This window comes from Lepisma saccharinum, chromosome 1 (assembly GCF_977018435.1).
Source record: "Lepisma saccharinum chromosome 1, izLepSacc3.1, whole genome shotgun sequence".
Classification (NCBI taxonomy): domain Eukaryota; kingdom Metazoa; phylum Arthropoda; class Insecta; order Zygentoma; family Lepismatidae; genus Lepisma; species Lepisma saccharinum.
In genome coordinates this window covers 143,304,835-143,317,342 of record NC_139229.1, presented here as the reverse complement: position 1 = coordinate 143,317,342, position 12,508 = coordinate 143,304,835, and the positions used below count along the sequence as shown (strand labels likewise).

The window sequence follows — 12,508 nt, the reverse complement described above, 5'->3', positions numbered from 1 at the left end:
CCCCCAGCTAACCCGAAGGCTTAACCAAACATCTCCCCAGCAAACATTTTGCACTTCAAGCGCTGTGTCGTAGGGGCGACTACAAAAAAAATGAAAGGTATCAAATATCTGTAAATCATCAGTTGCAGCCCCGTATCTAGATATTTTGGCGCTCTAGGCAGGACATTTTATTTGCGTCCTTCGATATTATCTTCCTATGCTAGGATTAGTGATATTTACAACCTACAAATTTTGAAATGAGGAAACAAAGAAAAACTCATTGGAAAATAATAGATATAGGTTATATTCGATTCTTGATCTTTGAGTTTTTGTTTTAAGTCCACTTCTATGGAAAGATAGGCTAATTGACACTGGACTTGCATTTATAACACCATTAAGCCTTGTTTCCATGATATGAAAAACTCAATATGCTGACCAATTCAGAAAATTTATTTGATTTTAAAACATAAACTAAATGTAACGTTTTAACCTTCTAGCAAGGTCTTCACACGAGAGAAACAGGACATGACATAGAGTGGGATGAGGCTAAGCAGATAGGAAGGGAGAAGAGAGTACTAGTGAGAAAATGGAAGGAGGCCAAGGAAATAGAGAAGAAAGGAGAAGACAAAATGAACTGGAATGGAGACTGAAGATAAACAAGGAATGGAAGAAGGTGTTCGAAAGAGTGGAAAGGACAAGAGCGAAAGAGGAGAGAAGAAGGAAGAGGAAAGAAAGGATGAGGAAAAAGAACGTGAGATAAAGAGTCCAGCCACTTTCCAGATGAAAGGAAACGTTTATCCAAATCGCCTGTCAAGTGAAAGTACAGTTGACAAGGGAAGGCCACCTGCTGGAATGTTCTAGAGAGAAAACAACTTTCTAATAATCTTGTGTTTGGAGGGGAGTGATTTCTGTGTGTATATATATATTCCTGTTTTGTACCTTGTTTCATTTGGACCTGCAGTTCAAAGTGGAATCCGAACCACTAAGTATCTCCACCCGGTATCGAACCCCGGACCTCTTAGGTTATATTTAAAGATTCGTATTTTGCAGTTCTGGGTTTAAAAAAAAGTTTAGCATATTTGAGAATATTTCAGTTATTTTTCTCAGTGTCTGAAGAAAATCTTTAAAAACGTACTATTACTACTACTTTGTGAAACAGAAAATTCCAGCATTGTGTTACCAGAATATACCTCTTCCAAGTCCGTCGAATCTTCTGACTTTATTGTCTTAAAAAGAAAGCTTTGAATGGCATAACCTTCAGCCCCCCCCTAACATATCCCCCTCTGAAGAAGCCACAAAATAAAAACGTTTTGGTTTACCATGAAATCTTTAAATATTTATTACACACCCATTGTATTACCAAATTCTCGAACAAGACGAGAGTTTCGGACTCGTCTCTCATCCTCTCTTCTGCAGAGACCTGTGTTGTTCTCGGTTTCGTCTCGTTCTCATCTCTATTTTTAAAAGGTTGTCTCTGCCTGGGCACAATCCTTACGTTATATATTTTTACATCAATACAACAAAACCGACTAAATTCCAAAGGGCAAGTACTGTATATACTACATAGAATGATACATCAAGGAAAACTTTCGTAGAAATAAACATACGAGGCAATGGAAGTATTTAAAATGTGTAATTCAGTGCAGAAACAAGGAAACTTCATATTTCTTACATGTGTAATATACGTAGATATTTCATTTTATTGTAACATATACCGTATTATTTATTCAAATGGCAATCCTCTTCAAGAAGATGAGTTATTTCAGATAGATTTTTCTATGATAATTAGGAAATATAGGAAGGATCATATGTAGCAGCGTTGGTTCGCTACATCAATCTCCTCCTTCACTTCTTCCATCTTCGTTTCTCTTTGTCTTGACTTCTGGTTTGGACCTGTTTTTCTTTGGCGTTCTCGGCAAGGATGTCTCCTCCCTAAAGAAAGACAAGGACAAAGCATAAGCATCGAGTGAGTGAGTGAGTTTGTGTTTCATGTCCACTTCAGGCCGTCCCGCATACTTTGAAAAAATTCCAAAATCTTGGGGAAGGACAGTGTCTCCTCGCGTATACCCAGTGGCGTAGCAAAATATCGCGAGGTTCTGGGCGAGATGAGAATACGAGGCGCCCATCCGTTTTCAAATCTGAAATCTCAATGTGAATCGTTACAAAATCATGAGGGATACGTCAGCAAATTAAAATATTTAAATAATAAATTACTGAAGAAAATTATATTTAATAATCTAATAATGTCTTTCTTTATTTTCCGGGAGCTGAAATATGAAGCTGTAGGAAGGAAGTGAAAACTGTTTATATTATCCATTGCCTTCTTGAGTTGCAAACTACCCAAGCATTTAAATGCCTCGCACTTGCTTCGTGGCAGTTGGAGGTGCTTTTTTTGATAACATATTAAAGTCGCGAGTGCAAGGTCGAGAGAAAGAAGAAAAGACAAGACAAATTGTTTTTTATTCGAGAAAAGAATAAATGGGTAAAAATGTACACGCAAGTTATCGTGCATTTTCTTGTAAATGTTTTACATGAGAAATATGACAACCATTTTTACTTTTTCCGGGCCCCTTTAGGCTTAGAGCTTGTATGCTACGCCCCTGATTTGACTCATTATAACGTTTAACTAGAATTTAAAGCCAGATATAAACAGAATGTTTTAATTTTGTTACCTACAAGAATTAACCTTTTCCATATTGTCTCCCCTCGCTTCTATTTAATACATTTTTTTTGTATGTACCCCATAAAACGCGACGCCCCGGGCAGTCGCCCACTTCGCCCACCCCTTGCTACGCCACTGCGTATACCCCCTATTTCTAGTGATACTATCAGTTTAAATCGTCAAAACTAAGCTTAAGATACACTTACATTTTTACGACTCACGAGTAACATGCTGAATATTTATTCTTCATCTGTCATATTTGTATCCGAGCACTCTGAATGTGTTTTGTGTGTGTGCGTAAGGTAAAGCTACCGCTTGCAACATGCAGTGAAGACATGGAGGTAGGACCCTCAACATTCGAAATCTCGGTTATTTGTGGAGGTGATGAGCACCACGCTCCAGCCGCCTTTACTCTCTTCCCCTAGACCCATTCATTAGAGGCTGGGTGAACTCCAGAGCCTTATGTAGGGAAATTGCTGAAAAAGTCCCACCTGAAATCATTTGCTCCATGAATCGAACCAGGGTCTCCAGCCTGGCAGGCGGACGCGCTACTGTATTTGCATTTGTATTTTTGTTACTTAGCGTCGCTTTTCCGTTCCACTTTTGGCTAATCGCGACGATGAAGATGAGTAATGGTCAGATGGAATTGATGAATGGACAGTCAGACAGTCACTTGCCCAGAGCGGTTAACGTGTTCGGCCACCTGGTCGGTACACACACTCACAAGCTACACAAGCGACAAGTGAATTTTAATAGCAACTTTCTATGGTAACTTCTACCACCGCCGTAAATTTAGGCAACACACATAACGCCTTGCAGGGAAGCTAGTATTTCAGGATCTAGGTGTCCCATTTGTATTGCCTGTGACTGTACGTATGGTCTTGTGACTTCATTTAGGATCAGTGCGTGCTACAAACACCTATATGGGGCCATACTTGTAAAGCAAAGGTTTCATTATCTCTGAACTCTGCCATCTGACTAATTGTCCAAGAAACTTAATAGAATGAGTACTTACTTGAGAAAGGAAACCTCGCCGAACAAAGCGGAACAGCTTCTGTGGTAGTGGTGGTGGTTGTTATAACTGGCATAGGTCCTGAGGGAAACAGTTCACAGACAAAAGGAAGCCTCCTTTTACACTCGGCCACCCTCCACATGCTGTTGCTGTCCAGAGCCACACAGTCTTGGTCTTCGTGGCGAGATTTCGGCTCTCCGGGTGCCCAAGCAATGAAATCGTAGCAAAACAATGGCCGACCTGCAATTTAACAAGTTGAATTTCCATTTGCTCGATTGGGTGGGTGGGGGAGGGATCTGATGGAACTACTGGCCCTCGAAATTATTTTGAGAAAATAAAAAATTGCAAGTTGTCATTGCAAACCCCATTAAAATGACCCGCGATTTCCATTTTTGTCTATGATTACAAATTTAATAGAGTTAAAAGCTCCAGTTACACGAAATAGTTTATTGCATTCCCGCCTCCCCTAGAATGCAGCCAGATTTACAATTCAACCCTCTCACCCATTTAATAAATACTTGGGCACGCCAGTGGATTTGCTGGAAAATTGTTGTCGATTAAAAATGTCAAAGATTCACATGAAGCTTATGATATCTAACTACCAAGAAATAACTAATAAATAGTAGCTACTGTGCAAGTATGTTCTGAAAATTGGAAATGTCATAATTTGAAATACACATTTGGTATTATGATGAAATGATTCCGAATGTTTACATTAAAGGAGCTGAAAACATAAAAATATTCTCAGTATTAATTAACAATAGCAATTAGAAAACAATACTTCGCAGTGGTCTTCTATTAATATTTATGAAACACATAATATTTTTACAGTATTGTTCTAGTAAAAATAGGTACTATTTTTAACGGTTTGGTGCGTGTCATTGTAATTGAACTAAATATAGCTCTACCACATATTCCTATTATAAGAGTTTTGTTGAGACCATGTAAAATAGTGACAATTCTTGTACAGTTTACCAAATTGTACACAAAATACCAAACTGTATATTGGAAATAATAAAGAAATTGATAATAATTATGATGAATTATTATTACTAATTACTGTTATAATAGATTGCATTACTATTATTACTTAATCAATTATATGTATCAACGATCTTACTCCCCACAAAAATTCCTGGCGACCAGTGTGGAGGAGAGCTAAGATTTGCCATGCCAAAGACACCCTACATCCAAGCCGTGTTTCACACTCACCTATAATAGTTACAAACCTTCCTTCGTCATCCAAATCGTCCATGCCCACATATGCCATTGCCTTCTTCTGCCCGAGGCGAGAGATCATCCGCGAAAGGCCGTTGGTTCTATCCTCGGTGAGGATGTGGGCGAGGTTGCTGTCGTCCATGCGGCAGGTAGCCACAGAATCGGTGTAGTTCATTTTCTTCCTGTACATTCGGAACATCCCGATAGTCGGCAAACAGGTGCAGTTTGTATTGGCTGAAAGCAGTGGCAGATCAAACAGATTATTGTCGGTGGGGTCATACCTTGCTCAATCACTCCCCTTCGCAAGAATATTCTTTGTTAGCTCTTGCTGATTGTAGATGTCCAATCTTTATTGGTGCATCACTCCACCTGTAAGTTTCACACCGTATTGTATTAATTTTTATTAGCAAAACGCTTAGTCTTTGTTATTAGAAAATTCATATTTGTATTTTAAAGAACTTCGTCCAAATAATTGTCGTCTCAGGCCTGGCCCCAATGCTATGCTTTAGTGTCTTTTTGTGTGATCATAACATTTAATCTGTGCTATTATGTAATTATAATAATAATAACTTATTTATCTCTTTTCACTACCGACTTTCTTGTAATTAATCTTCCTTCGAAAACGTTAAAAAAAATTGTCCTACTATAAATTAAAACAATACACACAGTTAACCCAACAAAGAAATTTCAAGTTCTCACTAAACATCGTTATTTTCTTTTCTTTTCATGTCACGATCCACGAAAAGATTGGAAAAGAAAAATAAATAAAACAAACGTGACAAGGTTTCAAAATAGTGATATGTGCGGTCATGAACTGTGTGTAGGTAAGTTTTGGGTATAGATTATTAAACAATGACTTTCAATCGATAAAATTAGATTTAGATTAAACTTTTAAGATATTTACATTTCGAAAACTAAATTGTGCTTTTGATACGATAAAATATCGACTAACAGCTTGAAAAGTACAGTTAGGTAAAAGCAGCAAAAATGCGCATATACGTGCCTTTAGCTTAACGTTTCGTGACGAATCATTATACTGAAAAGTGCTTGAGGATAATAGATTAATAATTATCTTTTCAAGAGGTTATATCATAACGTTATTGCATAATAACATAATGCAAGTTGCAGTCCTGAGTTAAATTCATCGTTAGAACACGTAGGCTATTAATATTTACATTAACCTATCAGCTCAATGTTACGATTTAACTTTGATCTGAGATTAAACCTCAGTTTAGGCGCAGGTGAAAAAACACTGATAAGAACTTACGCAATGGATCTGCGTAGAGGCTGTAATAGTCGAATTCTGGATCCTCCTTCAGCGACGAGAAGAGCTCGAACTCCGGACAGTCGTGGACAAAGCAAACATGGCGCCTGTCTCTTCCGGGATTTGATTGAAAGCTGAAGGCTAACCCTTGCCTCTCGCGGGCTACGTTCTTGCAACGTTCCAGGGAAGTAACGCTCGCCTCGTAAACCATTTTCATCTCTGACCTCCTACAGGGTCTGATAAGATAGTACTCGGGCTCGCCTCTTCTCACATTACAATCAGAACACCAAGCCAATTCCATCCAGAGTGTGAAATGGAATAAGAGGCAAAGGCAGTGGCATCTATTACTTTTCATTAAGTACTGGAATTATAAATTTGAAGATAGCCGTGATTACAGGGTCTTTACACATAGATAGTTTCTGACGACTGATTTGGTTAACAAGAATACAATAAAAACATAGAAGTAGTAGCGGACAATTACACAAAGAAAGTAGTGCATGGTGTGACCATGGCAGTCTTTATTTTGAATGTGGCAAGTAAGTCTTTCTATGCTCACCAAGAGCTCTCAAGTGCTCTCCGAAACTTTTCTTTATATATTGATTGATTTGGTGTTTTAAGTCCACTTTATCGGAACTGGACCTACAATTTAAAGTGGGATCCAAACCACTATGCGCCTCCACAGGGAATCAAACTCGGGACACCCCATGATTAAAAGGAGACGACGCTACCAGTGCGCCATCGGGGAGGCCTTTCTTTTATACATATATATATATATACCTAGGTATATATATATATATAATCACCATCAGTTCTCCTTGCGATCATCTTGATACCATCGCTCTCTAAGTATGTATCAGTTTTCCCCTCCTTTTCTTACTTTATCTTGGAGACAGTATTTCTCCACGATTAAGTTCAGAAAGGAAGCGTTTCCGACCTTTCATTTGTTTATGAACTGTCTCATCGTCACCTCGTGTAAAACTTAACATCACTTATGTTATCTTTACATTCTTGTAAATAAGTGGTCGCGGGTTCGATTCTCTGTAGAGGTTATTTTATACGTTATGACTACTGGCACTGTGACGAAACTTTGAAATAGTTATCAACAAACGGATATACACAATATATCAAGTACATTTTTTAATTACTGGGATATGTCCTCCCTGTTTACCTTTCTGCCTATGCTCATGGGCACAAATGTGTTCGGTATCGCCTCTCAAATCTTGCATAACAACAAATTAATTGTAAGTCTTGGAATGATTGAATTTTAGGACGACTAAGAACCATCAGCACCACTTGTTGATCTGGTGTTGATTTAAAAGGGAAGTAGTGATATAAGTTAGAACAGCTTGGCAACATTGAATCCTGTTTGGGTAGCGGTCGGATCGAAGAGAGCTGTATATTTTTCACCAATTTTTACACTTCGGGAACTGAGTGGTTATTATTATGCAATAACGTTAACAAGTTTACTAAGTAGTATGGAAGTGTTGGTGTATTAATGAAACTGAAAGTTGAAATGTACAAGGAACTAAATTAATTTATAAACAATATTTCTGCAGTGAAATCAGTACAAAGAAAGGACATTGAATTAATTCCCCAACGGCATAACAGGCTCTTCAACCTTAGCTACTACAGTGAGTACAACATGGACGTTTAGTCAGCAGGTACAATATTATATCAGCATTCGATTTCTCTGTAATTTAAGTCCATCCTTGGTTTATTCTTTTAACATATGTAACATGACATTTGTGTTTCTAAGAAGGTGTCATTTGCTTATAAGAAAGATCCAAGTTTTCTTCGGATCTTTTGTAACATTCTTCTGTAGAATGCGATATACGTAGATATAGGTAATGATATGGTAGTGAGAAAGGGGGAGAACCCCCAAAATCTGCCCTCCTCCACCAGCATACTTTCAGAGGTATGCGCTTATGCTCTGGTACCTGAAAATTATCCCAGGGCGTCAGTTGATATAGAATGTGGTGATGGCGTTGAAAGAATTTTTTTTTCCTATCAGTCAAAAAATCGAGATTCCTCACTTGCCCGTAGCTTCTTGCAGGCCAACGAGGCTCTGGCGCCTCGATCCACGGCCAGGATAATTATCTATGGAGTTGTCTTGTCCTGTGTTTATCCTTGTGTGTGCTGAGTACCCCTTTGCAGTCTCAACTTTTAATACGTAAAAAAATTTTAGTCCATACAGACAGTATAGTCGTATAGTTTTAGTCCATTTTAAGTAATGAATGAATGACTAGTTTGTTGAGTTAGAAGATTTTTACAATTTTCTTTTCTTATTAGGGGCATGTCCTCGAATTGTGTGATGGGCAAGAATAGCCTATGCCCCCAAAATGAAACTCAATCAATCAATCAAAATTAGGATTATTCTGGTGTTTGTGGTTTGAGTTTGAATTTATGCACTTTTTGCAGAGAAAGGCTAATCGGGACTGGCCCTACAGTTTAAAGTTGGATCCGAACCCCTATGCGCCTCCACTGGGTATCACTTTGTTGTCTGTGTTATCTTGTTGTCGAGGTGAAGTGCAATAGTAACCAGTAGTACACTAACTTCATTTGTCAGAATTATTGTTCATGCTAGTGCTTGAATTAAGAAGTACCTAAGTGATGCTTCTGTATTTCGTTGATTATTTGGTGTAGAAATTAATGAAATAAAAAAATATTAGATTGATTTCTAAGCCTATTCAGGCTCCATATCATAATGGATAGTGTGTATAAACCGAATGAAATGGTTTACCCCTTATATACCTTATACGCTGTATTTATACATATCTCTTTGTTTGCTACGAAATTAGTTGCAGGTTTTGAGTTGCCACACGCCCTGTTTTCACGGGACTGTCGTATATTCCACAACCTGTTAAAATGTTCTGTAAAATTTAAATTATATTTTGTTTTAATGAAGTATATAATTAGGATTGTATTTGAAGACCAGGTGAAGGAGAATTATCCCATCTTTTGGAAGTTTGGAGAATATATGTGATCAGAAGTATCCGGACACCCACCTGAAAATAAAGTACAAGTTTGGGCAACCCTCCATCGGGAACACTGGCAGTCAATATGGTATTGGCCCACCCTTAGCCTTGATGACAGCCTTCACTCTCGTAGGCATACTTTCAATCAGGTGCCTGAAGGTTTCCTGAGGAATGGCAGCCCATTCATCGCAGAGCGCCAAAATGAGAAGAGGTATTGATGTGGATCGGTGTGGTCTAGCACGAAGTCGGCATTCCAAAACATCCCAGAGATGTTTTATGGGTTTCAAATCAGGACTCTGCGCAGGCCAGTCCATTAGTGGGACGTTGTTGTCGTCAAACCACTCCCCCACAAGCCCTGCAGTATGGACGGGTGCTCGGTCATGTTGAAAGACACAATGGTCACCCCCGAACTGGTCTTCGACGGTAGGCAGCATGAAAGCTGTTAAAATGTTAACGTAAGCTTGTGCCGTGACATTGCCATGTAAAGCAACAAGGGGGCCAAGACCCTTCAGGAGAAGCATGACCACACAGTAACCCCGCAACCTCCGAATTTCACTGTCGGCACTATACAGGCTGGTAGATGTCGTTCACCAGGCATTCGCCACACCCACACCCTACCATTGGAACGCCACATTGTGTACTGTGATTCATCACTCCACACAACGGTTTTCCACTGTTCTATGGTCCAGTTTCGACGCCCCTTGCACCACACGATGAAGGGTTTGGCATTTGTCTGTGTGATGTTTGACTTATGGGCAGCTGCTTGGCCATGGAAACCAAGTTGCCGCACTTTGCGCCAAACAGTCATGGTGCTTGGAGTAGATCCTGATGCAGTTCGGAATTCCTGTGTGATGGTGGCGATGGATGATTGACGATAATGCTGAACGACCCTCTTCAACACTCGATGGCTCTGGAGGTCAACATGGGAGGTTGGCCTGCACGCTTTTGTGTTGTACACATCCCTCCACTATAACATCGGAAACAGTGGACAGAAGGATGTTTAGGAGAGTGGAAATCTCACACACAGACTTCTTACACAAGTGGCACCCAACCAACTGACCACGTTGAAAGTCTGTGAGTTCCTCAGACCATCCCATACTGCTGTCTCACACTGTCTGAAGACTACTGCGTTCGCTGACTATGTGTTCCACGCGGTAGATGGCAGTACTGTGTCGCCCTTTATGATAAACACACGTTTCGCGGTGTGTCCGGATACTTTTGATCACATAGAGTAACTTATCACGATGCTTTAAGAGTGATTAGTGGAATATTTCGCTCTGGAATTTTTTTCAATATCACACTCTATGTAATGTACATTTTATAATATATTTATATGTTTTTGCATGGCCGTATTTAGAGGTTTTTTTTAGGGTTCAAACCCCCCCCCCCCCGAAACTTCTGGCATGTTGGATTAATGGAGGTTCAGAAACCAAAATTTGTAACAGATTTTCAAAAATTTATTCGCAGTTTCACAAAAATACAACAGGGAGACAATGCTGAAATGATCGAGCTAGAATTTTAAAAGAAATTGAATTCTGAAATTTGAGGGAAATGGGTTTAATTCTTGCAGCTCACCTGCAACTCCTTCATTTTCACTTCTTCTGTCCTCTATAAAGTGCTGTTCCTGGCTCAGACTGAAAATTCCCTTATGATTGTCCCAAAATTCCCAATGATAACACTGTTAAGACTTGTTTCTATGTTAATAAAACATTCAAATACTGACCAATGCAAATTTATTGTATAAAAAATATAAACTAAACAAAGATCTCTTTCAATTTATTGTGGATCTTTGGCTGAAGAACACCCTGTTAGAGGGTGGAAACGTTACGTTTTTAGTGCATGGTTTTGTATAAAATAAATTGGCCTTGGTCAGTATTTTAATGTGGTTTTTTTACCAAAATTCCAGTTCCAACTTTTTAATTCCATGTTCGATATGGGTTTAAATCAATCCCCCAAGAGTTCAAACCTAGGATATCCAGCTTCGTAGCGCGTTATACGTTCACTATCCTTCACCCAGCGGTCGATATATTACATACATTTAACCTATATGAGGTCCTATAAAACACATACTTGTATAGTGCATAGTGGTTTTATATAATGCTGTTTCGTAAGCATTAGAACAATGTGAGCGTCGGAAAGTGGGATCGAACTGGTCCATAATACCCTCCCCACGAATTGATATCGTTTATTGATAGTTACAAAATAGCAGAACGTTTGTTAGTTTTATTGTTAATATCGGAAATAAAGTCCAGTTAGTTAGTATTCGAACAAAATAACCAAAGAAAAACAGCGTTAGATCGAAAAATTGAGGTTACAATGCAGGCACCAGGTTATGTTGTACCATTTAATCCAGAGAATAACTGGCTCCACAGTTTTCAAAATCCCAAAAATTAAGTTTTGTGAATGGTCAAACAACATAAACTTTATGACTAAAATTTCTCTTACTTTTAAAGCATTTTCCTGAAGCAATCTAAAATTTAATAACAAAATATAATAACCATGCATTTCAGTACACACTGCATGAAACGTACAAAAATAATAATAATAATAAAAACAATTGTGCTGCATATTCACACTTCTGATGAATAGAGTAGAAAAGTCTCCTCAAGGATATAAGGACAGCAATAATAATAATAATAATAATAATAATACATTTGGAATAAATTCGTTTATTACCATGAAATTTTAATTATTATTATTTAATAATAATTATTATTATTATTTCTATTATTCAAATTTCTTACGACGCACATGGGAACAATTATGAGTGAACGCCCCGAAATTTTTTCCTGCCTACGGCCATGTGTTTTTGCTGTGTGTTCAGTGTGTCCTTTAGTGGCAAAGGAGAGAATAGGTCTATGGCACCCCTAGGTTTGTTAGGTATTCTATAATGGGTGTATTTTTTTTTACAAGGAGAAAATGTGTGTAATTTAAAGTTGCTTACATCGCACCTCTGGTTTCCAAAATTGTAAGTAATATTATTGTCTAACATACATCACCTGTTTTTAGAGTAAAATGTATAACGAGGTTGTTCCGATCGTCTGTGTCAAATATCTGAAGAACTACTAATCTACTAGAGCTCCAAACACAAAATCTACTTGACATATGTATGTAACAAATTACAGATAAACTAAACATAATCTAGCATGATAGTCAGGCCCGTAGCCAGAATTAATCTCCAGGGGGGCTCACGGGTTATCGGGGGGGGGGGGGGCTCACGCCTTATCGGGGAACTTTGAAAATCAAGTCCAGTTTTCAAAAGTTTAACAGTATTAAATGAAGGTAAATTGGGAGGGGGGGATTATGTTATTATAAAACAAAATTTAGAAATATCATGCAAATACTATAGTTTTTCTGTATTTTCCAAAACATCTATTGAAGTGTTAATTGACATCTAC

The 12,508-nt window shown here is 38.3% G+C and overlaps 1 protein-coding gene across 1 annotated transcript; it reads right to left on the bottom strand.

Annotated features, from left to right (window-relative positions):
- Nucleotides 1-1,783: 1,783 nt before the first annotated feature.
- On the bottom strand, nucleotides 1,784-6,382 carry LOC145989276 (uncharacterized). The gene is made up of 4 exons (XM_083124606.1): nucleotides 6,139-6,382; nucleotides 4,866-5,105; nucleotides 3,657-3,893; nucleotides 1,784-1,911 (listed from the first exon to the last, which is right to left on the bottom strand). The coding sequence occupies exons 1-4, from the start codon at nucleotides 6,350-6,352 to the stop codon at nucleotides 1,784-1,786; spliced, it is 819 nt and encodes a 272-aa protein (XP_082980732.1). The 5' UTR covers nucleotides 6,353-6,382.
- Nucleotides 6,383-12,508: the final 6,126 nt, after the last annotated feature.

Coding starts and splice junctions, on each gene's coding strand:
- LOC145989276 (XM_083124606.1), bottom strand. CDS start 6,352: ATGAAAATGGTTTACGAGGCGAGCGTTACTTCCCTGGAACGTTGCAAG. Junction 5,106..6,138: donor CCTCTACGCAGATCCATTGC/GTAAGTTCTTAT, acceptor CACTGCTTTCAG/CCAATACAAACTGCACCTGT. Junction 1,912..3,656: donor GGCGAGGTTTCCTTTCTCAA/GTAAGTACTCAT, acceptor GTCTTTCTTTAG/GGAGGAGACATCCTTGCCGA.